General features: G+C 41.2%; 1 protein-coding gene across 3 annotated transcripts in view; it reads left to right on the top strand.

Annotated features, from left to right (window-relative positions):
* Positions 1 to 26,087, top strand: part of Usp33 (ubiquitin specific peptidase 33) — a 56,962-nt gene that overhangs the window by 22,288 nt on the left and 8,587 nt on the right. For 2 of the 3 annotated variants that reach the window (XM_075981047.1, XM_075981050.1), the window contains exons 10-21: positions 7,061 to 7,475; positions 10,356 to 10,496; positions 13,461 to 13,573; positions 15,057 to 15,226; positions 15,322 to 15,416; positions 15,963 to 15,996; positions 18,074 to 18,119; positions 19,557 to 19,737; positions 20,543 to 20,669; positions 21,688 to 21,857; positions 23,432 to 23,513; positions 24,854 to 24,962. In XM_075981047.1, coding sequence (XP_075837162.1) covers positions 7,061 to 7,475; positions 10,356 to 10,496; positions 13,461 to 13,573; positions 15,057 to 15,226; positions 15,322 to 15,416; positions 15,963 to 15,996; positions 18,074 to 18,119; positions 19,557 to 19,737; positions 20,543 to 20,669; positions 21,688 to 21,857; positions 23,432 to 23,513; positions 24,854 to 24,962 — 1,683 coding nt within the window. The remainder of the gene's footprint in view (positions 1 to 7,060; positions 7,476 to 10,355; positions 10,497 to 13,460; positions 13,574 to 15,056; positions 15,227 to 15,321; positions 15,417 to 15,962; positions 15,997 to 18,073; positions 18,120 to 19,556; positions 19,738 to 20,542; positions 20,670 to 21,687; positions 21,858 to 23,431; positions 23,514 to 24,853; positions 24,963 to 26,087) is intronic. The other variant, XM_075981049.1, reaches the window with a different exon arrangement.

Genomic DNA, 26,087 nt, shown 5'->3' with positions numbered 1-26,087 from the left:
TGGGCAATCACCCAAAGTCTCATTTGCAATGTTGAGTCAACCAACTTTGGCTAAGGCCTAACATAACTGACATACCATTATTAAAGGCAAGGAACTTTTCAAAACTATCTTACCCTGTCTTGGCAGGATATGACAGTCCTGATTTATCCATTGATGCACGCTCTGTATCTCTGTCAGTGGTTGAGGTATGGGCATTTCTTTGCCCAAAGGCCAGTTCTGCCAAATAGAAAGGCTCCAGGTGGAGTGTCTTTGGTGCTCAACATTCTCTCGGGAATAGAGCGGTGTTGCCAGGAGCAATTGTGTCTCACTATCATGAAACTCTGAGTTAGATTAAAGGCCATTTTCTACAGCTCTTTGAAGAGGTTGAAGATTATCTATCTATACTGAGTATAATCTCTATATATGTAGAGAACCTGATTAGTCTAATTATAAATGACAAACTTAGATGACTATTTATCTATATAATTCTCAATATCTATCTAACTTAAAGACCAAGACAATAAACAACTGTGTAACAAATGAGGATAATGACCTCCAAATATAAACACTGTACAAATATACATTGCAATATGACAAATATATATCAATACACAAACATTATATAAGTATCTTAATCAGAGGTAGAAATGTACACTGCAATATGGTAAATATATACAATATATATTTATCAATACAATATATGTCAATACATAAAAAATGTTTTAAACAGAGATAGAAACATGCATGCATACAATAGTCAATATAATTTAACTTTGTATCAATATACAAGAATCGATACCAATATATTTGTCTAAAAGCAGTAACTCACAATTATAAATCTATTATCCCATCATTCCCTCTTTTTTTTTTTCAAAATGATCCCTGAGCTTATAAAATTCCTCCCCCAACCTCCCAACCCCTAAATGATGTCCCTAAACCCAGGGGTAAACTTTACTGGGAGAGGGGACGTCGTCCTCTAGAATTACTTCCAGATGTTATGGGGGCGACGTTCTTTCTGGGGGATCCTGTGAAAGTAAAATGATGGTTAAATTTCAAGATCAATGTCTTTTAAAATTGCAAATAGTCTCTGAGTATTTTGTGGAGGTCTGGCCAGAATGTTGTACAAGATGTGCACCATTTCAGCTAACCAAGTTGGGATCGTCTTGTGCAGCTGGTATCCAAAACAGGTCTTGTAGTAGCGCTATCAGTATCATGACGTCATATCAACCAGGTAGAGTTGTTGTTGTGGGGCCCCATCTTCTTCCTGGAAACTTCAAATGTCACTTCAGGAAAAACTCATTGTTCATTGTGAAAAACTTAAACATTAATCATATAGACATACATATATATATATTCAATGAAAGGCATGATAGATATATTCAATGAAAAGTATGATAGATATGGAGAAAAGCAAAGATGTTTTCTAAACTCATATTTCTTTCTGTCCCATATCATGGCTCTTGACATGAGACAGAAACTCCAGAAACTCTGGGTTTTTCTCTTATTAACAGGCTTGGAATTGGAGAGGGACTGAGCCAGAGTCCAACTTCAAAACCAGCTCTACATATTTATAAAGAAATGTTTAATAAGACATATATATATATATAATTAATACTTACAAAAATGTGTCCATCCATCAGTAATTAAATATTCAGGGTCCCTTAATTTCTTTGAAGATGAGTATTTTCCTATGGAGATAAGAAAAGAACCCTGCCCCCAACCTATCTGTATTTCTTACCATCAGTATGCTCACCATCCTTGTGAATGAATTGCTATTTATCTTTTCCAAGTGGCTTCTCTTCTTCAAACCGAACCTTTATTAATTTTGACGGTATCCACAATTTTTCCTCACCTGTGGAGAGAAGAGCAAAACCCCTTCCCCAACGCTGCACATCTCCTGGCTTCCATTGTGAGGTCAGCACATCCTTGAAATAAACTGGTTGATTTAGTTCAGTAGACTTTTCCATTATCCAATGTCTTTCTGCAGCTGTTGTTCCCTTCTCATTAGCATTGAGAAAATTCAAGGTTAACAAAGCATTATGTAACCTATTTCTAGGGGTGTTTTCCACCCCTTTCTGTTTGTTCAACATATCCTTTATAGTTCGATTTGATCTTTCTATGACTGCTTGACCTGTAGGATTGTATGGTATACCTGTAACATGCTTGATATTGTAATAATCAAAAAACCGTTTCATTTTCCTAGAAACATAAGCAGGACCATTATCCGTCTTTATTTGTGTAGGTATACCCATGATAGCCATGACTTCTAATAAATGAGTGATTACTGAATCAGCTTTTTCTGAACTTAAAGCAGTTGCCCACTGAAAGCCTGAATAAGTGTCAATGGTGTGATGAACATATTTTAATTTGCCAAATTCTGCAAAGTGGAACACATCCATCTGCCAGATTTCATTCCTTTTGGTGCCCTTTGGATTAGCCCCTGCAGGCAGTGGCGTTTGGTTATAGAAAGAGCAAGTAGGGCATTTCTTTACAATCTCCTTAGCTTGTTGCCATGTAATTGAAAACTCTTTCTTCAAACCTTTGCTATTAACATGATGTTTTTTTATGAAATTCAGAGGCTTGTAGCACACTACCAATCAATAATCGATCAATTTCTGCATTACCTTGTGCTAGAGGACCTGGCAGACCCGTATGGGATCGGATGTGTGTTAAGTACATAGGGCAAGGCCTGTTCCTGATCAAATCTTGAACCTGGATAAACAATGAGGTTAGTTCTGTATCATCAGGTATAAATTCAGCAGTTTCAATATGTAAAATAACTCTTTCTGCATATTGTGAATCAGTGACTATATTAATAGGTTCTTTAAAGTCCCTTAGCACCATAAGAATGGCATATAATTCCGCCTTCTGGACAGAATTATACGGACTTTGTTCCACCTTACCCAAGTCTTCTGATTTGTAACCTGCCTTCCCTGATTTATTGGCATCAGTATAGAATGTTTAGGCTCCAGTTATTGGAGCATCATGGACTATTCAAGGAAGAATCCAAGAAGTTCTCTTTATGAAGTTAAGCCTCTTGCATTTTAGATAGTTGTTATTAATGTCTCCCAAAAAATTAGCACAAGCTCTTTGCCATGGTTCATTATCTTCCCATAATTTCTTTAGTTCATCAGCAGTGAAAGGCACTATAATTTCTACTGGGTCTATGCCTGCTAGTTGACGAAGTCTCAGCTTGCCTTTTATAATTAACTCAGAGACTTTTTCCACATAAGTTTTCAGTTTCTTACTTGGTTTATGTGGTAAAAAGATCCATTCCAAAATAATATCATCTCTCTGCATTAAAATTCCTGTAGGAGAAATTTTTGATGGTAATATGACAAGAATACAATCGAGCTCTGGATTCACCCTGTCCACATGTGCCTGTTGTAATTTTTCCTCAATCACTGTCAGTTCCTTTTCTGCTTCAGCTGTTAATTCTCTGGAACTGTTTAAATCTTTATCACCATCCAAGGTTTTGTTCAAATGAATTATTAGATCAGGTGTTATTCCAATAGCTGGTCGTAGACTGGAAATGTCTCCTAACAGTCTTTGAAAGTCATTAAGAGTCCGTAGGCGATCTCTCCTAATTTGTGCTTTTTGTGTCTTAATTTTTTGCAAACCTATTTTATAACCTGAATAATTAACAGAATCTCCCTTCTGAATCTTTTCAGGAGCGATTTGCAATCCCCATTTAGGTAAAAGTGTCTTTATTTCTTCAAACAGTCTGTTCAAGGTATCCATGTTTGAATCGGATAACAAAATGTCGTCCATGTAATGGTATACTATAGATTTGGGAAATTTCTTGCATATTATTTGCAATGGTTGGTTCACAAAATATTAGCAGAGGGAGGGGCTATTTAACATACCCTGGGGGAGGACGGTCCAGTGGTACCTCCTCGAAGGTTGAGAATTGTTATAAGTAGGCACTGTGAAGGCAAATTTTTCTCTATCTTCTTTTTGCAAAGGTATAGTGAAAAAACAATCCTTTAAATCAATAACTATGAGAGGCCATCCTTTTGGTAATAAAGAGGGCAAAGGAATTCCAGATTGCAGAGGGCCCATAGGTTGAATAACCTTGTTGATGGCCCTGAGATCTGTCACCATTCTCCATTTACCTGATTTTTTCTTAACCACAAATACAGGAGAATTCCAAGGGCTGGTAGATTCTTCTATATGTCCAGCATCTAATTGTTCTTGTACCAGCTGTTCTAAAGCCTATAACTTTTCCTCAGCTAAAGGCCATTGCTTTGTCCATATTGGTTTCTCAGTCAACCATTTTAGAGGCAAGGCTGTTGGTATCTCTGAAGGGACATCAATTGCTTGTTCTTGTACAGCCCGAATGGCCAGTTTTCTCTGTTTGTAATATCTTTTAATATTATTCTCAGAAATATAAGCTCTAGAAGTAGCAGGAATGTTAATTTCGGTATTCCATTGTTGTAATAGGTCACGACCCCATAAATTCATTGTGATATTGGCTACATATGGCCTTAATTTTCCTATTTGTCCCTCTGGCCCTATACATTCAACCCATCTCGTGCTCTGCCTTACTCGAGATAGGGTTCCAATTCCCAGGAGCTGAACATTTACATTCTGAAGAGGCCAATACGGATGCCAAGATTCTGGGGTAATGATATTTACATCAGCACCTGTGTCTAGCAGGCCAGTAATAAAAATGCCATTTACACACACTCTCAGTTTAGGTCTTTGATCATTTATAGAAGTTTGCCAAAACACACGTAACTTATCTTTCTGATCATTATTGCTTGTAACAGTAGGCATGGGGCTTCCTAATTGTCCTGACGAGGCACGTTCTCTGCAGAAACTGGAAATGACTGAACCATGTTTGCCATGGGGGCCTGTGAAGCCCCCCTCTCACATTTCCCGTCTGTACCAGGTTGCCTTGTCTATCTCTTGTAGACCTGCATTCATTTGTCCAATGTCTGCCTTTTCCACATCTTCTACATAAACCTGAAGGCTTAGTCCTTCTATTCCTGTTATTTCTAGAAGATGCATTATTATTATTATTTCTGAAAGATGCATTATTATTATTATTATTTCTGAAAATCCGTTGTCTACAATTCCTTTTCATATGACCCATTTTGCCACAATTAAAACATTTGTTATTCTGGTGTCTCCTTTTACCATTGGAAATTGCTTCTTCTACCCATGCTTCAGTGCCATAATCAAATGTATCAAACTTAGCCAAGGCAGGCAGGGAGGGGTTAATTGCTCTGGTGAGCAGGGGGGGCAGGAAGGGCCTGTGTGGCCGAGTGTGTCTCAGACTCGGCTCTGGGGTCCGAGTCACGAACTAAAAAACAGCACCCAGGAGGGTGCTGTGTTAGCTAGCGGGCTACCCGCTTGAGTTGGGGGCAAAATAGCCCGACGTTGGATGCCAAAATGTAACGGCGTAAACGAATGCAGACAGATTGTAACAATATATATATATATAGCTTTAATGTAGAAATAGACTTACAGAACCACCGTTCCCGCGGAGACCAGGAAAGCAGAAGGGACGGCTGGGAGCATGCTCACCAAATTTATAGGCAAACATTAGCCCCAGGCGAACACGCCCCCCAAGGGGCGGGACTTATCCCTACATTATTTGTATGAATGTTTTGCCTGTGTGTATGTACGCATGTTCACTATGTGTGCCTGGTGCCGACAGAGGCCAGAAGATGGCACCAGATATCCTGAGATTGAAGTTACAAGGGCCCATGAGCCTCATCATGTGGGTGCTGGGAACTGAACCCAGGTCCTCTGCAAGAACAAGTGCTCTTAACTGCTGAGCCTCCACTTTAATAATCTTTAAAAGTAGAAAATGTTATTTTCCTTTGTTATTTCTCCATTTACCTTTCTGAGCATTGCTCCCTTGTGTCTGTAGAGTTGGGGCTTTAGTGACAGGGTCTTCTATAGCCCTGGGTGGTCTTGGCCTTTCTGTTTAGCTGAAGATGACCTTGGGTTCCTCCTCTTCTCTACTCGCGAGCTGGGGCTGCAGAGGTGCCACACCACACCTGGCTGTGTGTTTTTGCATTTCTGTGGATCCAGTGAATGGCTGCAGGGCCTGTTGGATGCCAGGCATGTGTTTCACCACTGTGTTGCACCTTCTAACTCTGTGTCCTTTCCTGCTGTCATAGGGCAGCTTCAGTTATCGTAGTTTCTTTAGTACCTTGAGAATTTATAGCTGGTCCTTACACATTCCTCTTTTCTCAAACTGTTCCTTTTTTTCTACTAACTTTTCCCATATAAATTTCCGAATCTCTGGAGATTATAATCTAGTGCTGCAGGTAGTGGGCCAGGAACTTGTTTTATTTAACATTATTTGTGTGTGTGTGTGTGTGTGTGTGTGTGTGTGTGTGTGTGTGTGTGTGTGGTGCACGTGTAGCGAATGGTCATGCTTGATTGAGCCATCCTCGCAGCTCAGGAATCTATATTATCAACACGTTCTTAGGATTCATCAAGAATTTTTTTTCTTTTTTCTTTTCCAGTTTTTTGAGACAGGTTTTCTCTGTGTAGCCCTGGCTACCCTGGAACTCACTCTATAGACCAGGCTAGTCTTGAGCTCACAGAGATCCACCTGCCTCTGCCTCCCAAGTACTGGGATTATCCACTAGTGCCCGATAAAGAATTTTTCTTTAAGACACAATGTATGGATGGGAAAAGCTCTAACTTAAACCAACTTACATAATATTTATTATTTTTATTAATTTTTTTATTGATTTTTTTTACTGAGCTCTACATTTTTCTCTTCTCTCCTCCCTGCTTCTCTCCTCCCCTTCAGCCCTCTCCCAAGGTCCCCATGCTCCCGGTTTACTCAGGAGATCTTGTCTCTTTCTACTTCCCCATAATATTTATTTTAGGATGTATTTCTGAATTCTAGTTATCAGCTGAGGAAAATTCTTATTTTCTGTTTCATCCAGTTTCTTCCCAAAGCATCGCTTTGTTTGCCTTGCGTTTGGAATGCAGTGTGTTGCAGCTCTGCTGAGTGAGGGCTACGGATGTACAATTCTACCCGTGTCGTTTCTGTCGTAGGCTCCACAAGCGTTTGCTCTATACTCATAATGTGGTTGTTGTTGATCTGCAGGATGCCCAGGAATTCCTTCGCTGTTTGATGGATCTGCTTCATGAGGAGTTGAAGGAGCAGGTCATGGAAATAGAGGAAGACCCTCAAACACTGACCTCTGAGGAAGCAGTGGAGGAGGAGAAGAGCCAGTCGGATGTGGACTTTCAGTCCTGCGAATCTTGCAGCAGCAGTGAGAAAGCGGAGAATGAGAATGGCTCCAAAGGCTTCGCTGAGGACAGCAATGAGACCACGATGCTCATCCAGGATGCCGACGACCTGGAGATGGCCAAGGACTGGCAGAAAGAGAAGATGTGCAACAAGATCAATAAAACAGAGTCTGAAGTAGAACTGGATAAAGATAGAGACACTGTATGTGACGCAGTTGACCTGAACAGCCAGGAGACTGTCAAAGTGCAGATACATGGCAGAGCTTCAGGTGACAAGTTAATAATCAGATTGTGAGATAATAGTATTTCCTGAGCAGGGGGAGAGTGCTTACCTAACTGTCACTTTTGAAACAACTCGTTTGTTTATTTTTAGGCAGGATCTCAGTGTGTACCCCTGGCTGGCCTGGGACTTACTGTGTAGTCCAGGTTATCCTTAAACACATCCACCTACCTCTTGAATGCTGAGACTAAAAGGGAGTGCTATCATGCCTTACTTTGGGGATCTTTAGCTAATAGACTTGAAGTTTAATGCTGTCCATTTTAAGTGTTGAAATCATAAAATTATGAAACTAAAAGTAAGATAATTTTGTGGATCATTTACTTAGGAATTCATTTTTTTTAAAAGCAAGGGCTCATCAGAATTCCTTTATATGGTTACACAGTAATCTAAAAAATTAGTCCCCTTGGAATTATCTCTTTTATTTCTGTTGCCATCCTGGCAAAAAGAAAAACTTTTCTTTTCCTTTCTTGCCAGATAAGGGCATCAGATCCCGCTACAGATGGTTGTGAGCCACCATGTGGTTGCTGGGAATTGAACTCAGGACTCTGAAAGGGCAGCCACTGCTCTTAACTGCTGAGCCATCTCTCCAGTGCCCAACTTAAATTTTCTAATCATGCATGTTACTGCATTCCAATAGTTATCACTGTAGACATAGCCAATATGTACATGAACTTTGTTAGGATATATTATATCATGATATTGGACAGTGTTCCTTTGAGAAAGGGCAAATACCCAACTGAAGGAAAGTAGTTTAGTTGCTTTATATACCATATTTATCTCTTTATACCTTGATGTGGCATTGGCTAATCTAAATTCTGTAAACTTAGATGATTAGGAAATCAGATGATGTGACTCAGTGGTGAAGAAGTAACACAAAGTTCATCTCTGTAGCAGCTGGAGAGGACTAGTAAGCAGTTCCAAGTATCGGAGTGCATTGAAGGTCTTTCTTGAACAGCGTTTCCTTAGCGTGGGAATACTGCCTTGTGCCTTCTAGCTGGGAAACCCAGGAGTGCTTAGACTCTTTACAGACTCGCTGTGGGTAGAAGTTCTCCAGTCAGTTAATGCCTGAATGTCAGTTCTTATAACCAGACTTCCTGTCAAAAGCCAAAGGGAAGCATAATTCAGGGACAGACTGCTCCTTTATTGCTGGTGTCTAGGTTTATTCTTAACACAGTAACTAGATAATGCACTAAAGTAGGTCTGACCATTTTATGTTTTAGATCCTGGGGGGAAAACTATGACCAAGATTGTGTAGTGCACAGGACCTGAACAGAAACGCTCACTACCCTCTGAAACCTTTCTGCTTCTTTTTAGGAAGTCCAGAACAAGGCTTTCACCACTAACATTTTGCTGTCTTCTTTAGTCATAGTTGACGTGTTTTATTATTATTATTATTATTAAATTTATATTTTTTGTGAATGAGTGTTTTGGCTACATGTATGCACGTGTACTACATGTATGCCTGGTGTGCAGTGAAGCCAGAAGAGGTTGTCAGATTCCCTCGGACTGGAGTGATGGATGGTTTTAAGTTACCGCCATTTGGATTCTGGGAACTGAACCTGGATTCTCTGCAAGAGCAGTAAGTGCTCTTACTGCTGAGCCTCTCTCCAGCCCGTGGTTGATATCTTCATTGACAGCTTTCCCTCTGCCTCTCTGTTTGCACAGTCATTCAACACAGTTCCTTGTGTTGGGAGATAGATATGCTAGGCACTAAGACTCTAGCAACACACTGTCAGAGTAGCAGCCGCAAGATCTCCTTGCTTGGTGCCTCATATAGTTAATTTCCAAAGAGATAGTGTCCTGAGAGTTATGTCTCATTTTCATTACTGTAAAAAATAAATATGATTAACTTATACCTGAATTTCTTTTTAAAAAGATTGTTTATGTGTATATGTGTTTGCACCACATGTGTGCAGGATCCCACAGAGGCCAGAACTGGGCATATGATCTCTTGGAACTGAACTTACAGGCAGTTGTGAGCTGCCATGTAGGTGCTGGGAACCGAACCTCTGTCCTCTGTAAGAGCAGTAAGCACTTGTATTCACTGAGCCACTTCTCTAGCTCCCAATGCCTAAGTTTCTTGTTTGGTTTTCATTACTGAGTTTATTTGGGACAATAGTCTTTTCTCTCACTTAAACAATCCTTGGGCTGAGGGAGCATGGGTCAGTGGTGGAACATTTGCTTAGCATTTTTTGAGGTCTTGGGTTACTTTCCCAGCACAGTGAAAAAAATAAATAAATAAAAACAACGTGGGTGGAGCTACCAAGATGGGTGGCTCACAGTTGTCTGTATCTCCAGCTCTCCTGGCGTCCAGTGGCATTTACACTCAAATGTATGTATTCACACAGAGACACAGGCACACAAAATTTGAAGAAATGTCTTACAAAGACTTAGGAAGCAGACATGGCAGTACATGCGTTTAGTCCCAGCTTTTGTGAGGTAAAGGTGAAGGGTCAGGTGGAATATGACCTCATCCCTGGCTTTGTAGAGTAGCCAGCCCGAGCAACATGAGACCTGTGTTAAGAAAAGAAATGATTCCTTTTGTAATTCGTGGGTAGATTTTTAGAAATTTTACTAAATTTGGGAAGTGTGATTGTCTTTGGTTTTGTATCACACTACTTGCTGCTGATTGACTATAGCAGTACTGTGTTAGACGTTAATTGAATACCTAGGTGGGAAAATCACTGTTACTTTGCTTAGCAAACACTTTGTTAGTATTTCACTTGGCATTTGTTAACATAGACTGTCTTCAGTATATCAAATTGAGTCTTTCCATTAGTTAGCATTATTGCCCACATGGAATAAAACTGCTTAATAGTTTTATTTATAATTTTAATTGAAGATAATAATAAAAATTTAAATATTACAGAATATATCACTGACGTCCATTTGAATGACCTGTCCACATCACAGAGTCTTCCATCCAACGAAAGCGTTAATACACGTTTATCAGCAAGCCCGCCTAAGTCAGGCAACCTGTGGCCGGGACTGACACCTCCACACAAAAAAGGTAAGAGAATTCCCTCACTCCAGTTCCTCAGTTTAAACTGCTGATTCCGATGTTGGTAGAGGAATATGAAATATGTGATCTCTTAAAGTTGATAGAATTACACAACCACCATTAGAATTTTTTATCTGTGGTTCTCTGAATTAAACCTTTCTCTTAAAGATTAATAGTGCATTTTAATATTGTATGTGCATAAGTCTTTTCCTGCATGTGTGCATGTGCACCACGTGTGTCCCTGGGCACGGAGGTGAGAAGAGGGCATCTGCTCACCTGACGCTGAAACGTACAGTTACGAGCCATTATCTGAGTGCTGGGAACCAAGCCTGGGTCCCCTGTAAGAGCATCAAGTGCGCGTAACTGCTGAGCCTTCCCAGTCCTCTTAAGTCACCTTTTCTGTGCCTTTTAACCCATTCTGTCCTACAATTTCTAATCAGGTTATCGCCCTCCCTCAAGGCCGATGGACCCCTAACGCCTGCCACTCCTGTTGTCCCCTTTCCCAGAATGCCCTGTAAATGATACTACACAGTAGGTAGGCTTAGGAAATAGCCTTAAAAAAATGTAGCATAATGTATTTAAGAATTGACTGCATTATTTTATATCTGAATATTTTTTCCCTACCAAGTCACGTTTCAATTGTAACCCCAAACCTCTGTTTATTCCTCATCAAGGGATTTTTGAATTGTTTACAACTTTTGGTAATTATGAACAATACCACTGTAGATACTTGTGTATAGTTTTTATATGATCCTTAAGTTTTTGTTTGTTAGAGATAAGGTCTGAGGATTGTATTTCCTGGGTTTTATGCTCATTTTATACTCAGTGCTATACTTAGCTGCCCGTCTTCCTGAGTGTCTGTACCATTCTGCACTGCCACCTGCTTTCTATCAGAATGTTAGCATTATAAAGTGTTAAACTATAAAACTAAGAGAGAGCCCCATGTGGTAGTGCATGCCTTTAGTCCCAGCACTCGGAGGAAGGTTGATCTCCGTGGATTCGAATCCGAGGACAGCATGATCTAAATAGGGGAGTCTAGAGCACTCAGGGCTACATAACAAAAACCCAAACAAACAAACAAGCGAACAAAAAACATAGTTGAAGGTCTTAGAGACATCTTTTTTTTAAAAAAATATTTATTATATATACAATGTTCTGTCTGTCTGTATGCCTGACCACTGAGCTATCTCTCCAGCCCTTAGAGACATTCTTACAGACATGAAAACACGGGCCAGCGAGGTGGGCCAGTGGATCACAGTCTCGCTGTATAATCATGGCAACCGCAGTTTGATTCACAGAACCCACAATAAAGGGAAGAACTGACTTCCCTGAGTTGTCTTCTGATCTCCATACTTCACCTGCATCTACTCTGCCCCCACATACAAAACAAAAACCACCATCTAGGGCTGGGGAGATGGCTCAGCCGTTAAGAGCACTGCCTGCTCTTCCAAAGGACCTGAGTTCAATTCCCAGCAACCACATGGTGGCTCACAACCATCTGTAATGAGATCTGGTGCCCTCTTCTGGCCTGCAGGCATACAGACAGAATATTGTATATATAAGAAATAAATATTTAAAAAAAAAAACAAAACCACCATCTATGAAAGAACTAAAAAGTCTTGGCAAAGGACCTTGTTAAGATTTTTTAAAAAGGGGAGCATAAGATTAGAAAGAGATATTTGTAGGCTGAAAAAGAACCTGTATCCAGAAGAATGTGTATAACTGACCTCACTAACAGAATCCTTTTTTCATATGAGCCCCAGTGCAAAACAAGCAAGTACAGTTGGGACTGTTCTGAAGGGATGCTGCTCAGGCTAGGCCCTCCTGTTTCATCCTTACATTTTACCCTGGCTCTCCCATCTTCGTCTCCTTCCTCTGACTTGAGCATAGATATCCCAGTGATGGGGGCTAACTCCTTATTTTGCATATGGAACAAATGAGTAAACTATTATGCTGTTTAATATTAACTAATTTCAGATTGTTTTCATATTCCCCTATTTACATTTTATGTGGCCAAGAATCATAAATACTTTAAAGACAGCTTAAGCCTTATTTGATTTTCGATTGGCTTCTTTAAGTAGTGATTTTTTTAAAAATGTATTTTTACTATTATTCATGTATATGTGTTTTTCTGTGTATACATGCTATATGTGTTTGGATACTTATGGAAGCTGGAAGCGGATATAGGATCCCCTGGTGCTAAAATTGCAAGTAGATGCCTTATGTAGGTGCTGGTCCTCTGGAAGAGCACAGTGAGCCATCTCTTCAGCCCTAAAGTAATGCTCTTGGATGGCATTTTCAATTTTTCTTTAGTATAGTAATTAAAATTTTTCTTTATGTGTGTTTGTGTGCGTGTGTGTCTATGCACGTACCACAGCATACTTTAGAGGTCAGAGGACATCTTGTTCATTTTCTCCTTAGATCATGTGGGTCTTGAGGGTCAAACTCAGGTCTGAGGCCATACAGGAAGCATTTCTACCTGCTGAGCATCTTGCAGGCTGAGTAACTTCTACTGTTGAAAGATTCTAAAAATGCTGGAGGGCCCAGTGGCTAAGATTGTATATAGGGTTCAGGACCCAACAGTTAATTCGGGTAGCTGTCAACTGCTTCTGACTCCAGCTCAGGAAATCCAGTGTCCTCTTCTGGCTTCCATGGGCACCCGCATGTACATACACACTGACATAGTATACACATTCATAAATAAATAACCCTTAGAAAGGAAGAGATTCTCGAGGAAGCCAGGCGTGGCAGCGGGTGTGGCAGCGGCCGTGGCAGCACTCTCCAACCCTGTGTCAGGCAGTGGAAGCCAGGGATCCAGGATTCAGGGTCAGTCGTAGTGTCATAGGGAATTTGAGGCCAATCTATACTACATAAGATCCTGTCTCAAAAAACAAAATCCAAGACAATGCAAAAATATTTTAGAGAAAAATATTCAAGGAACTAATAGTTCTTTTTATGTTCTTTTAATTCTAGCTCAGTCTGCATCTCCAAAGAGAAAAAAGCAGCATAAGAAATACAGAAGTGTCATTTCTGACATATTTGATGGAACAATCATTAGTTCAGTACAGTGTCTGACGTGCGACAGGGTGAGTAGGAGGGAACCGTAGCACACAGCATATTCCCGTCAAATGGCTTTAAGAATCTGAAGAAGTCAAAGAGTTAAATTGCCATTGCAGACCATGCATACATGTCTGGTGTGTGTCAGTCATAGATGGGAGGGATGAGACAAGTCCTTTGGAAAGGACCTTAGCTCTCGGTCTCTTTTGGTTGCATAGAAAGGTGAGAAGTTGCTTGGCAACAAGGTAGTTAACAGTGCTTGTTCTCTGAAGGCTGATGAAATTAGGTGTGTCTGGAAACGGTTGTGTTCACAAGGAAAGGCAATAAGTGTGTCTTACATTTGGTTTTGTAGGCAGCTTGTAAAGACATAGGTGCTTCATTAATAAAGATAATTCCAGATTCACAAACACAAGAAAAAAAACTGACAGACATCCGTGCCTGAAACATAAATTAAAATTATTGTGAGGGTTTGACTAACACCTGCTCTTTGGAAATTCTTCGTTCTCACTTCAGTGCGGGGTGTGTATGGTTGATGAATGAAATACTGTCTCAGAAGCAAGAGAAATAAGGTTTCCGTTATTGTGTCGGAATGTTTTTTTAAAAAATATTTATTTTATTTATTTATTATGTATACAATATTCTGTCTGTGTGTATGCCTACAGGCCGGAAGAGGGCACCAGACCTCTTTACAGATGGTTGTGAGCCACCATGTGGTTGCCGGGAATTGAACTCAGGACCTTTGGAAGAGCAGGCAGTGCTCTTAACCTCTGAGCCATCTCTCCAGCCCCTTGTGTCGGAATGTTAAGTCAAATGGAAGGTGTTGAGAAGGGCCATCTTACATAGACAGTGTATTACCCAGGTGTTTTTACTTGTGGTGTGTGGGTAGTGCTGCAGCTAAGGACGGACTGTATGTGACTGTCATATAGTGAGAGCCTGTCTCCAAAGGCATTGTCGTCATCTAAGTGTGTGTATTTACACTCCATGGTCGCCTGAAGCCGTGTATCTCCCATGGTTCATCCCTGCTGTTAATGCTGGTCCATGGCAGGGCTGGTTTTCTCTTCACCCTCTTTTAAACAACATTTAAGACTATTTTCAGCCTGCAGTTTCTGTACTTGGGAGGCTGAGGCAAGAGAATGACTTGACAGCATTTGAGAACCTCATGGGTCATAAAACATATAATAAAACCCAGGCCTGCATGTCCCCCTTCCCAACGCTCAAAGAATCTGCGTGCCAGTCTTCAGTAGCCAGGTGGCTGGATTTGCTGTGCTTTTTAACACTGTGACATCTATGATCCATAGATAGAAATACCAGTGGCTTATATGAAGATTACATTTGAAACAGCACCTGGTACAAAGCAAGCCAAGCTCTTTTCTCTCTGTAGCATTCTAAAAGCAATATGCTTGTTGTTTATATTTGCTTATTATAATAACTTGTTTTCATCTTTGGAAGAAATCTAATCTTATAAATAATTGTGCTGGGTTCTTTCCATCCATTAAAACCAAACACTTGCAGGTGTCTGTAACCCTCGAGACCTTTCAGGATCTGTCCTTGCCGATTCCTGGCAAGGAAGACCTGGCCAAGCTGCACTCCTCCAGCCACCCCACCATAGTCAAAGCAGGCTCGTGTGGTGAAGCGTATGCGCCACAGGGCTGGATAGCTTTCTTCATGGAGTATGTGAAGAGGTGTGTATTTGTTTTCTTTGCCTTGACTGATTGTTGGCTGCTGCTTCTGCTGTACTAGCAGAACACTTCCTTTTTCTTCTTCAATGATGTTTCAGGTTTGTTGTCTCATGTGTCCCTAGCTGGTTTTGGGGTCCAGTAGTAACCTTGCAAGATTGTCTTGCTGCCTTCTTCGCCAGAGATGAACTTAAAGGTAAGAACTGTAATCACGTTTGTGGCTGGTTTTGTAGGGAAGCTAAGGCTGAGGTTTTGGGCAGCTTCAGCAGGACTTGCTTGTATGTGCATGGGGGACCTTCCACAGCAGTGGAGATGCAATGAGAATTTATATACATTTCTCTAATACAAATGACAGACTTTGAAGTTCTGTGGTTCAGAGAAGGGAGAACTTATGAAGACAAGGGATGTCAGATGTGTCTTGAGTTGTTTTTACATCTTCAGCTTCTCTGAAGGTCCTCCATTTTTCTTGTGTGTTGAGCATCATGCTTGGACATATCACATATACAGCAGATGTCAGTCTGGGCATAGCACAGACTACCAGTAAATTCTGTTCAGTGAATAAAAGCAGAGACTGTTTCCTGAGTTAGTGTGTCAGACTGAGAGGAGAGGGAGGGTGGTAATGGTAGGGAAATGAGCATAGCGAGTTCACTGTTGCTGTGCTGTGAAGTCCACGTTGGGCACATCTGGGAACTGAGAGGAGTTTGCTGCAGTTAGATAGTGACTAGGTCTGCTCTGTTTGCAGGTGACAATATGTACAGTTGTGAAAAGTGCAAAAAGTAAGTAACATTGCTTTTGGCTTTGTATTTTGTATTTTTCTTGGTTATCTGAACTGGGCACATTGGAGTTATACTTGATGCTATGTCTAGAAAATTCTAGGCCAGAAAGCCTTCCTCCAAAAATAAGAGACTGGTTATTTTAATAAAATACGTTTAAGGTAAATCTTTAAGTAGTCTGATGTAAGATGCTATTAAATGTATGGATTTGATGAATGAAGTTAAGTTTGTGAGTTTGCATTAACTATATTATAAAACAAAGTGACTCTTTTGAATTGCCATGGTAACTGGTGTCATGCAAGAAGGTTTGCTATTATGGGGCAGAACAACAGGAGGGCTAAGTCTCATTTTGTTCATATCTGCTACCAGCTTCCTTTTCTGTCTTGTAATAATTTTGACTTTTAAAAACCCTTTTTTGGACTGGGTGTGGTGGTACTCACCTTTTGATTCCAACACAAGGACCTACCAGCTTGGTCTAGGTAGTGTGTTCTAAGCCAGCCAGAAGTTAACAACTACAGAAAACAAAGTAAACACCTCTTGATGATGTCAGAAAATGTGAGTAGAAGTTTGATAAAGAAAGACAAGTAATTTTGGTGTAGAGAGAATTGGAAAAATTTTCTGAATCTCTATAATAGGCAAAAGGAACTCCTAAGAAAAGCTGGAATCTTTATTTTTAATTTTTATTTTATGTGTATGACTACTATGCCTGCATGTGCGTATGTGCAGCAAGTATGTGCCCAGTGCCCATGGAGGTCACAGGGGGGCACTGTATCCCTGAAATTGGAATGGGGTGCTGGGAACTGAACCCCCGTCTCCTGCAAGAGCAGCACATGCTCTTAACTGCTGAGCACCTCTCCAGCCCCTCCAGCTAGAGTCTTCACAGACGGAGAAGCTGCTGCAGCCACAGCGGATGTCAGCCTGCAGCTGTTGGAGTACAGCATTGCTAGCCAGTCATGCAACCACGAACGGATCGATCCCTCTCTCACCACGCAGAAAGGGCTGTGCCTAGTTTTACAGCTGAAAAGAAGCTGAGTCTAGGAAGGTATCTTCCCATGAAGCCAGACACGCCAGCTAGAGGAAACAGCAGTGAGGGGAAGAACCAGTGTTCGCCCCAGATCCCCAGTGCAGATCGGACAAGTGGTCATTGATATTGGTTAATTATTATAATCTTTGGCTCAAAATTTTCTCCAATATTTAAGAGTAAAGGTTTCTAGTCGTAAGTGTGATATTTATGTATTATGTCATGGGCCTGATGTGGTAATGCACGCCTTTAATCCCAGCTCTTAGGAAGCAGAGGCAGGTGGATCTCTGTCAGTTTGAGGCCAGCCTGGTCTACAGAGTGAGTTACAGGAATGCCAGGGCTATATAGAGAGAACCTGTCTCAAAACACCTGAAATGAAAACAGATAATAAAGATTTTCAAGCCAGGTGTGTGGTAAATGCTGGTATTTTAGCACTGAGATAGGAGGATTATAAATGTGAGACTTTGTCTCTAAAACAAGATAAAAAGAATAACTATATGGCCCTGAACTACTGATCTCGAAGAGCTGGAGTTTGCACTGTGCAGTATCTGCATGTTATAAAAGTGTAGACAGTGTACCACTTCCGTGCTGTGCTTTTAAAAGCAGGAGCTCATGTATCCCAGGCTGCCTTCAAGCTTCTTAATGGAGCCGCAGGCTGACCCAGAGTGTCTGATTTTCCTGCTCTACCTCGCAAGTACTGAAACTATAGGCATGCGCTCCCCCGCATGACCTGTGTAGTGCTGTGGATGGAACCTGAGGTCTGTGTGTGCTAGGCGAGCATGCCACATAGCTAGTCTCTGATGGAACCTGGGGTCTGTGCGTGCTAGGCAAGTCAAAGCATTGCACAGTGATTTTTAGCTCTTTATTACTATCTTGGTATAAGTTATTTTTTATGATAAGGGGCATTTTATTGTTAGAGTATTTAGTGTATAAATATGTACATAACTCGGGATATGCTACTCTGATAACTTTATTTCTTGACATTTTCTGCAAGATTTTTGTGGTCCACTTGAATGTAATAAATGTTTTGTAGATTTATCATGTTTTTTTTTTCTTTAGGTTGAGGAATGGAGTAAAGTTTTGTAAAGTACAGAAGTTTCCTGAGGTATGACTTCTTTTTTACTCATTCATAAAATGTGGTCATGCATTAACGTCACACACTGTAGTAACTCGGCATGGCTGAAGCATTATGCATACCCTTAGGATTCATGTTAGGAGGCTGGGTTAAATATATGAGCACCTTTTAAGAGTGTGCTGCTGAACATGTCACCAGACATTGCGGGGTACACTAATACCCCTTCACAGTGTGCTGCTGAACATGTCACCAGACATTGCGGGGTACACTAATACGCCTTCACAGTGTGCTCCTGAACATGTCACCAGACATTGCGGGGTACACTAATACCCCTTCACTGTGTACTGCTGAACATGTCACCAGACATTGCGGGGTACACTAATACCCCTTCACAGTGTGCTCCTGAACATGTCACCAGACATTGCGGGGTACACTAACACCCCTTCACAGTGTGCTCCTGAACATGTCACCAGACATTGCGGGGTACACTAACACCCCTTCACAGTGTGCTCCTGAACATGTCACCAGACATTGCGGGGTCTTATAGTTCTGAAGTGTACAGTCAGGAACCAGTAGCACTGAACTTGGGAAGAGGAGCCCTGCCCACTCTGTCACACTGAAATTATGTCTGGAATCATGTTAGAATTCAGGATGATATTTATCATTCCTACTTTGATTATGTAAAAACTTCAGAGACTCTTATTGAGAATATAAGATGAGACAGGTGCGGTGGTTCTGCAAATATCTCGAGTTTTAGGCCAGCCTGGGTCTATATAGCAATTAACTTCCAGGCCAGTCAGGACTACACGGGACCACGAGGGGTGCACCCACCCACTGAGACAGTGGAGCTGATCTACTGGGAGCTCACCAAGGCCAGCTGGAATGTGACTGAAAAAGCATGGGTGAAAACTGGACTCTCTGAACATGGCGAACAATGAGGGCTGATGAGAAGCCAAGGACAATGGCACGGGGTTTTGATCCTACGCAATGTGCTGGCTTTGTGGGAGCCTAGCCAGTTTGGATGTTCACCTTCCTAGATATGGACAGAGCGGGGAGGACCTAGGACTTACCACAGGGCAGGGAACCCTGACTGCTCTTTGGACTGGAGAGGGAGGGGGAGAAGAGTGGGAGGAGGGGGAGAAGGGTGGGAGGAGGGGGAGAAGAGTGGGAGGAGGGGGAGGGAAATGGGAGGCTGGGAGGAGGTGGAAACTTGTTTTTTTTTCTTCCTTTTCTCAATAAAAAAAAATACAAAGAAAAAAAATAAAGATTGATTGCAAATGAAAAAAAAATAAAAATGGAAGAAAAAAATCCAAAACCAAAATACATTATTTAAAAAATACATTTAAATGACTCTAATTGTATGTGATTAACTGCCTCATTTCCTTTTTTATAACGCAGAACTTCATTGTCCTTCTTAGCACTTGTAAACGTTCCTAACCATTTGGATGTGGGTTGTTCTTTCTTTAGATCTTGTGTATTCACCTTAAGAGGTTTCGGCATGAGCTGATGTTCTCTACTAAAATCAGCACCCATGTCTCCTTCCCTTTGGAAGGCCTGGACCTTCAGCCATTTCTTGCAAAGGATAGCCCGGCGCAGATTGTGACCTACGACCTCCTGTCAGTCATCTGTCATCATGGGACTGCAAGCAGTAAGTACAAAGGCTTGACATTTGTTTTTGATTAAAAACACGTATCTACGTTGATTGCTTAAATAAGCCCCACTTGACCAAAGGAAGAAAAATTTAAAAACAGATTTTAGTCCTTATTATTAGAAAAACAACAGACTTAACCCAAGTGAATAATAACCATTTAGGAAAATGGCTGTAGTGGCACATGCCTATCATTGCCATACTCCAGGGCTAAGGCAGGATTAGGAATTCAATACCAAAAAAAAAAAGGTCAGGTACCAGGAATACAGGTTAAGTATCTAGCTTGATTTTATTGGTAAACATTGAATGCCTGCTAAGTTCAAGACCAGCCTGGGTAGCAGAGACTTTCAAAGAACTCCTCACATTTAAGGTGATTGTGATGTTAATTGCCCTAATTATATCTTCTTCCCCATAAATATGTACAATTATTATGTGTCAGAAGAGGCATTTGAGACATTAAATTTAAAACTAAATATTTTCCCTAGACTATTCGGAATAGCAATTATAAGGTAGCAGCTTTAACAGGGTGGGCTTCGTACAAGGTTTTCAGGGCTACATGGTCTAGGGCAAGTGTGGTGGAACACACTGTGTTCTTAGCACTTGGGAAGCTGAGGTGGGAGGATTGTCAGTTCACGACCAGCCTGGGCTACAATAGTGAGGCGTTATCTCACAACAAAAATAAAAGGCTAAAAGTCTGGTGCTTCCTGTCTTCTGGAGTGCTGAGCGCAGTCTGACCCAGTAAGGCTACAGATGCTGTGTAGGTGTGACACATAGACCCTAACAGGCGCTTTTCCTTGCTACCCAGGTGGGCACTACATCGCTTACTGCCGCAACAATTTAAATAACCTGTGGTATGAGTTCGATGACCAGAGCGTCACTGAGGTCTCCGAGTCCACCGTGCAGAATGCCGAGGCCTACGTCCTTTTCTACAGGTGATGGGACTGTCATGTCATGGTGAAGAAAGGACATCTCTGTAGGACCCGCACTTCTGACAATGACAAATGTGCTCTTACGAGTAGGAGAAGGAAGCTGCTCATAGATGACCCCCTGTTCAGAAAACTAAGAATTCATAGACAGGCAAAGGGATATATTTTGTTTTAGAAAGATTTTTGTTTGTTTTTAAGCGTTTATTTTTTTAGAGGTTCACTTGAGTTTATTTTATGTATATAGGTATTTTGTATGTTTGTAAGTCTGTGCACCACATGTGTGTCTGCTGCCAGAGGAGGTCATAAGAGGGCATCAGCTCCCCTGGAACTGGAGTTACAGGTGGCTGTGAGCCACCATGTAGGTTCTGCATATCTAACCCAGGTCCTCTGCAAGAACAGCAAGCTGTTGAGCTATCTCTCCAGCCCCTCATTTCTTTCTTTAGCATTTATTTATTTATGTGTATGTGCATGTTTGTTGCTGCGTGTCTGCACTGAAGCTTGTTGTGGAGGTCAGAGAACTGTTGGGTTCTGGGCATTGAACTCCTCTGATTTGCTGGCAGGCACCCTTACCCCCTGAGCATCTCACTGGCCCAGGATTAGTTTGTTCATTTAAAGTATATAAAGTCAGAATTAAATACCAAATTTCTTCTCTAAATATCCTGTAATAAAAAAGGTATTACTATAAAAATCTTTGATATATTTCAGCATCTTATAAAAGGAAATGCTAGATACTGGAACAGGAACCAAGAATGCAGCTCAGCCCTCCGACTTGATCTTACTAACACTGAATGTCTACCTTGTACCAGGGGTTACATAGATACCCATAGTTAAGATTCAGTGCTGACCCTCAGGGTAATGTATAATGTATTGAGCTGTGGGACAAAGACTATTTCTCTTGAAATGCTTTAGGGACTGATCAGATCTGTAGTGCAGTATGTATCTTAAGTCTGATAGTGAAGAGCCGCACTGCCTGTGTAATGTGGTAAAACGTGTATTAACTTCAGTGAATCTCTGTCCTCCACAGGAAGAGCAGTGAAGAGGCCCAAAAGGAGAGGCGGAGGATATCGAATCTGCTGAACATAATGGAGCCTAGTCTCCTTCAGTTTTACATATCTCGACAGTGGTTAAATAAATTTAAGACCTTTGCTGAACCTGGCCCTATCTCAAATAATGACTTTCTCTGCATTCATGGAGGTAAGGAGTGTTGTTATGTAAACAGTGGTAGAGGGTCACTGTTAAATCCTTTGCAAATTAATAAAGAGCCATGAATTTCCTTCCCTCACATCCCCATCTGGACCTGAGTGTATTTGGTTCCTTATGGTTCAGAAATAGGCCCTGTGTGAAACCTAACGCTAGAGCTCAGAATGCCAGAGACTGTCCCATGTTGTGAAAGCTTTAATTTCGAGCTAGAGTCAGATACTTGGGTGGCTAATTACGGTCGAGTGAGCCCTCTTTATGCACGTCTCCTGGGAGGGCCGTTCCTGGGCAGTGTGGTTCTTACCTGTCTGTCTCTCGTGAATAGGTGGCTTTCTAGAGTGTGAAGCATAATTGGGATTTGTTATCTGTAACGTACGCCCTGTGATGGATGTGCTGTTAACTGTCTGTTCCTGCAGTAATAAAGACCTTTCTGTGGACGCTTGCACTGACCTTTATGGTCCGAGACTTGCTGTTGTTAATTATTTTTGTAATGAAAATATGGGGGTGGGAATATCCTGTATTTTATATAGAGACATAAAGTTGCATTATTTCTGAGTCTAATGATGCCAGTTAGTGATTGAACACGTGCTTGGTTTGCTCAGGGTCCTAGCCTCAAACCCTAGTGCTGCCAAATAAATAAATAATTCTGAATGTTTATTTGAAGGCATATGCTATGCTCATCTTTAGGAAGCATAGTTACCAAAAATGTTTTTTACTTACATTTTTTATAAGGAGAGATTTAAGAACAGTGATTGAAAGCCAGGTATGGTTGTATACTCCTGTAATCCCACTATTTGAGAGTCTGAGGCAGAAGAATTTCTGTGAGTTTGAGGCCAGGCTGGGCTACAGAGTAAATCCCTGGCTCAAAAAAAAAAAAAAAAAAAAGGATTGGCCAGTCACCATTAAACATGACCTTACTGATAGGCCATGCTTTGTTGACTCCCGTGGGAGGCGTTACCCCTTCTGAATGGAGCTGGATGAGGAGTGGATGGAGGGGGTAGGCAGAAGGGAGGTGGGGGGAGGAAAGGGGAGGAGAAACTGTGGTTGGTATGTTAAATAAATAAGTAAATGGATAAATAAATAAATAAATGAAAATGACTTTATGTGCTGGGTGGTGATGATGCACCCCTTTAATCCCAGCATTCTGCAGGCAGAAGCAGGTCTCTGTGAGTTCGAGGCCAGCCTGGTCTACAGAGCGAGTTCCAGGACAGCCAGTGCTGTTACACAGAGAAACTTGGTCTCAAAAAACCAAAACCAACCAAACAAAGGCTTTTTGTGTGGGAGTGTTTGCTTTACTTGAGTAAACTTTTGATTTAGTCTCTAGCACTGCAAAAGTTAGTTATTGAAAGTCATATAAAGAAATTAAATTTTTTTTTTTTTTGGTTTTTCGAGACATGGTTTCTCTGTGGCTTTGGAGCCTGTCCTGGAACTAGCTCTGTAGACCAGGCTGGTCTCGAACTCACAGAGATCTGCCTGCCTCTGCCTCCCGAGTGCTGGGATTAAAGGCGTGCGCCACCATCGCGTGGCTTAAAAAGTAAAAATTAAGTATACTTGTTAACTATGTTTTTTAGGTATTCCTCCACGAAAAGCTAGTTACATTGAAGACTTAGTTTTGATGCTGCCTCAGAACATTTGGGATAACCTCTATAGCAGGTTTGTTGTTGAATTCAACAGTATGGTGTCGTAAAGCAAGTGAGAGCAGTTACAGAAGGGTTGGGTTCTGTCACAGCTGCCCAGTGTGTTGTGTTATTTGATGCCTAGGAAGAACATTCCTTTTCTTAATTTAGTCACTCTAAAGTATTAGTAGGAAGACTTAGTTTGTGAGGCCTTAGTCTAAATAATGGTGATTTTATGATTATCTATAGATATGTTGTAGTATATTTTGTACGTTAAAGGATGATACATCTCCCCAATACCAAAATTTCTCATAGTTGTACACTATGCTACTAATATTGGATATCTTCCCAAATTATAAAGTTTTTAAATGTTATTTCCATTCTAAGCATTTTAAATTAAATATTAAAATGCACTCATTAAGTGCTTTTAACTCAAGCATGGGAAGACTTCATTTGATTAAAATTTGCTTGCATAACTATGAATATTTTGTGCTAATCTTTGAACCCCCCCCCCTTTTTTTTTTAAAGATTTATTTATTTTATTATGTATACAACATTCCTTCTATGTATGCTCGCATGCCAGAAGAGGGCACCAGATATCATTACAGATGGTTGTGAGCCACCATGTGGTTGCTGGGAATTGAACTCAGGACCTCTGGAAGAGCAGTCAGTGCTCTTAACCTCTAAGCCATCTCTCCAGCCCCATCTTTGAACCCTTTAATACTGTAGCAGAGGCAGCTGTAAGGGCAAGATGAAAGGTAGATAAAGCAGGGTAGGTGTCACATGGACAGTGCTGTTTGCCCTGGGACACATACAGTGGAGTTTGTAATGTGATTTTTTTTTATATTCCTTTGAGAATTTTCCTATAGGATTTATTCTTTAAATTTTTTATTTTTTTAAAGTAATTCTGTGAATGTGTGCTATGCTATGTAATGTATGCATGCATGCATGCTATGGAGCACGGGTGGAGACCTGAGGGCAGCTGGAGGGAGACAGTGCTTTGAGTCCTTCATAGGGTCTTGAGGAACAAACTCAGAACTTATTTTAAGACCCACTGCACCATCTTGCCAGCCCCAGGACTTATTTGTAACTGGCAATTTAAACACTGATTAAAAAGCTAGCAGCAGGGCTGGAGAGATGGCTCAGCGGTTAAGAGCACTGACTGTTCTTCCAAAGGTCGGGAGTTCAATTCCCAGCAACCACATGGTGACTCACAACCATCTGTAATGAGGTCTGGTGCCCTCTTCGGGCCTGCAGGCATACACACAGACAGAATATTGTATACATAATAAATAAATATTTAAAAAACAAAAAGCTAGCAGCAGTGTCCTCGAGCACGGGCCTTCTGCAGTTGTGACCTGCGCTCTCTGTGTCTAGGTATGGAGGAGGACCCGCAGTCAACCACCTGTACATCTGTCACACCTGCCAGATCGAGGCTGAGAAGATTGAGAAACGAAGAAAAACTGAACTGGAAATTTTTATTCGGGTAAAGATGTAACACTTTCAAATTGTAAGCTATGTAAGCTAGAGATGGCCAGCCTGCAGTCGCGGTGAGAGAGCCGCAGTGGGCGTCAGGTCCTGCCTGCGCGGCTGTGACAGCCTTGCTCGGTTCTCCACAGTTCTGCTTCTCGTCTTCCTGTGGGCGCATTTCTGTTTCCTGTGCATTTGCCATGGCAAGAAGTTTTACTTCCCAAATTGTATGTTCTCTCATTAGAGTTGTCTGTAGTCTGTGCAGGCTGCAGCTGGTTGTGGCTGTTGATTGCTAAAGGAACCTGCATGTTCATTCTCAAAGGGTCTGGACCCTCAATAGTCTTAATTGTTAGATTTTTGTAAGGTTAAGTTTTAACCTCTGGTAAAAGATTATAGGAATACTGAATAGTATTTGTTTTTTGTTTTTTTTGTTTTTCGAGACAGGGTTTCTCTGTAGCTTTTGGTTCCTGTCCTGGAACTAGCTCTTGTAGTCCAGGCTGGCCTCGAACTCACAGAGATCCGCCTGCCTCTGCCTCCCGAGTGCTGGGATTAAAGGCGTGCGCCACCACCGCCCGGCCTGAATAGTATTTGTATGCAATTGAATATTGGATCCTAAAAGGCTCTTCCATGTTGTGCCTTTTGTGAATTGACCTTAATGACAATGACACCTTGAAAAGAGCGTTTGCATAGGATTTTGAGTTGAAATCATCCTGAGAAGTTTGTATAAAACCTAAATCCAGTCAGTGTCCCTTTCAGGATACACAGAGAAGGGACAGAGTACTATGGCAGGATGGAGGGCAGATTGAAGGAGGAGGAAGTGGAGGCTCTAGATCTTCAGGAACAGTGCTCTGAGCACTTTGATGTTGGATGCTTGTTTCCAGAACTGTGAAAAACAAATTTCCCTTTTCAGTTACCAATTTTGTGATCATTTATCTTTGGAATATTCTACAGAAAATGGAGTTTCTGTTAAATTTTTAAGACAAGGTCTTTTTATTGTTGTTTTTCAAGACATGGTTTCTGTGTAGCCCTGGCTGTCCTTGAACTCACTCTGTAGATCAGGCTGGCCTGGAACTCATAGATCCACCACCGCCTGGTTTAGGACAAGTCTTCATGTAGTACTGTCTGGCCTGGAACTTGCTGT

The sequence above is a fragment of the Microtus pennsylvanicus genome, chromosome 7 (assembly GCF_037038515.1).
Source record: "Microtus pennsylvanicus isolate mMicPen1 chromosome 7, mMicPen1.hap1, whole genome shotgun sequence".
In the NCBI taxonomy this organism is placed as follows: Eukaryota; Metazoa; Chordata; class Mammalia; order Rodentia; family Cricetidae; genus Microtus; species Microtus pennsylvanicus.
This window is presented reverse-complemented; position numbering and strand designations above follow the sequence as displayed.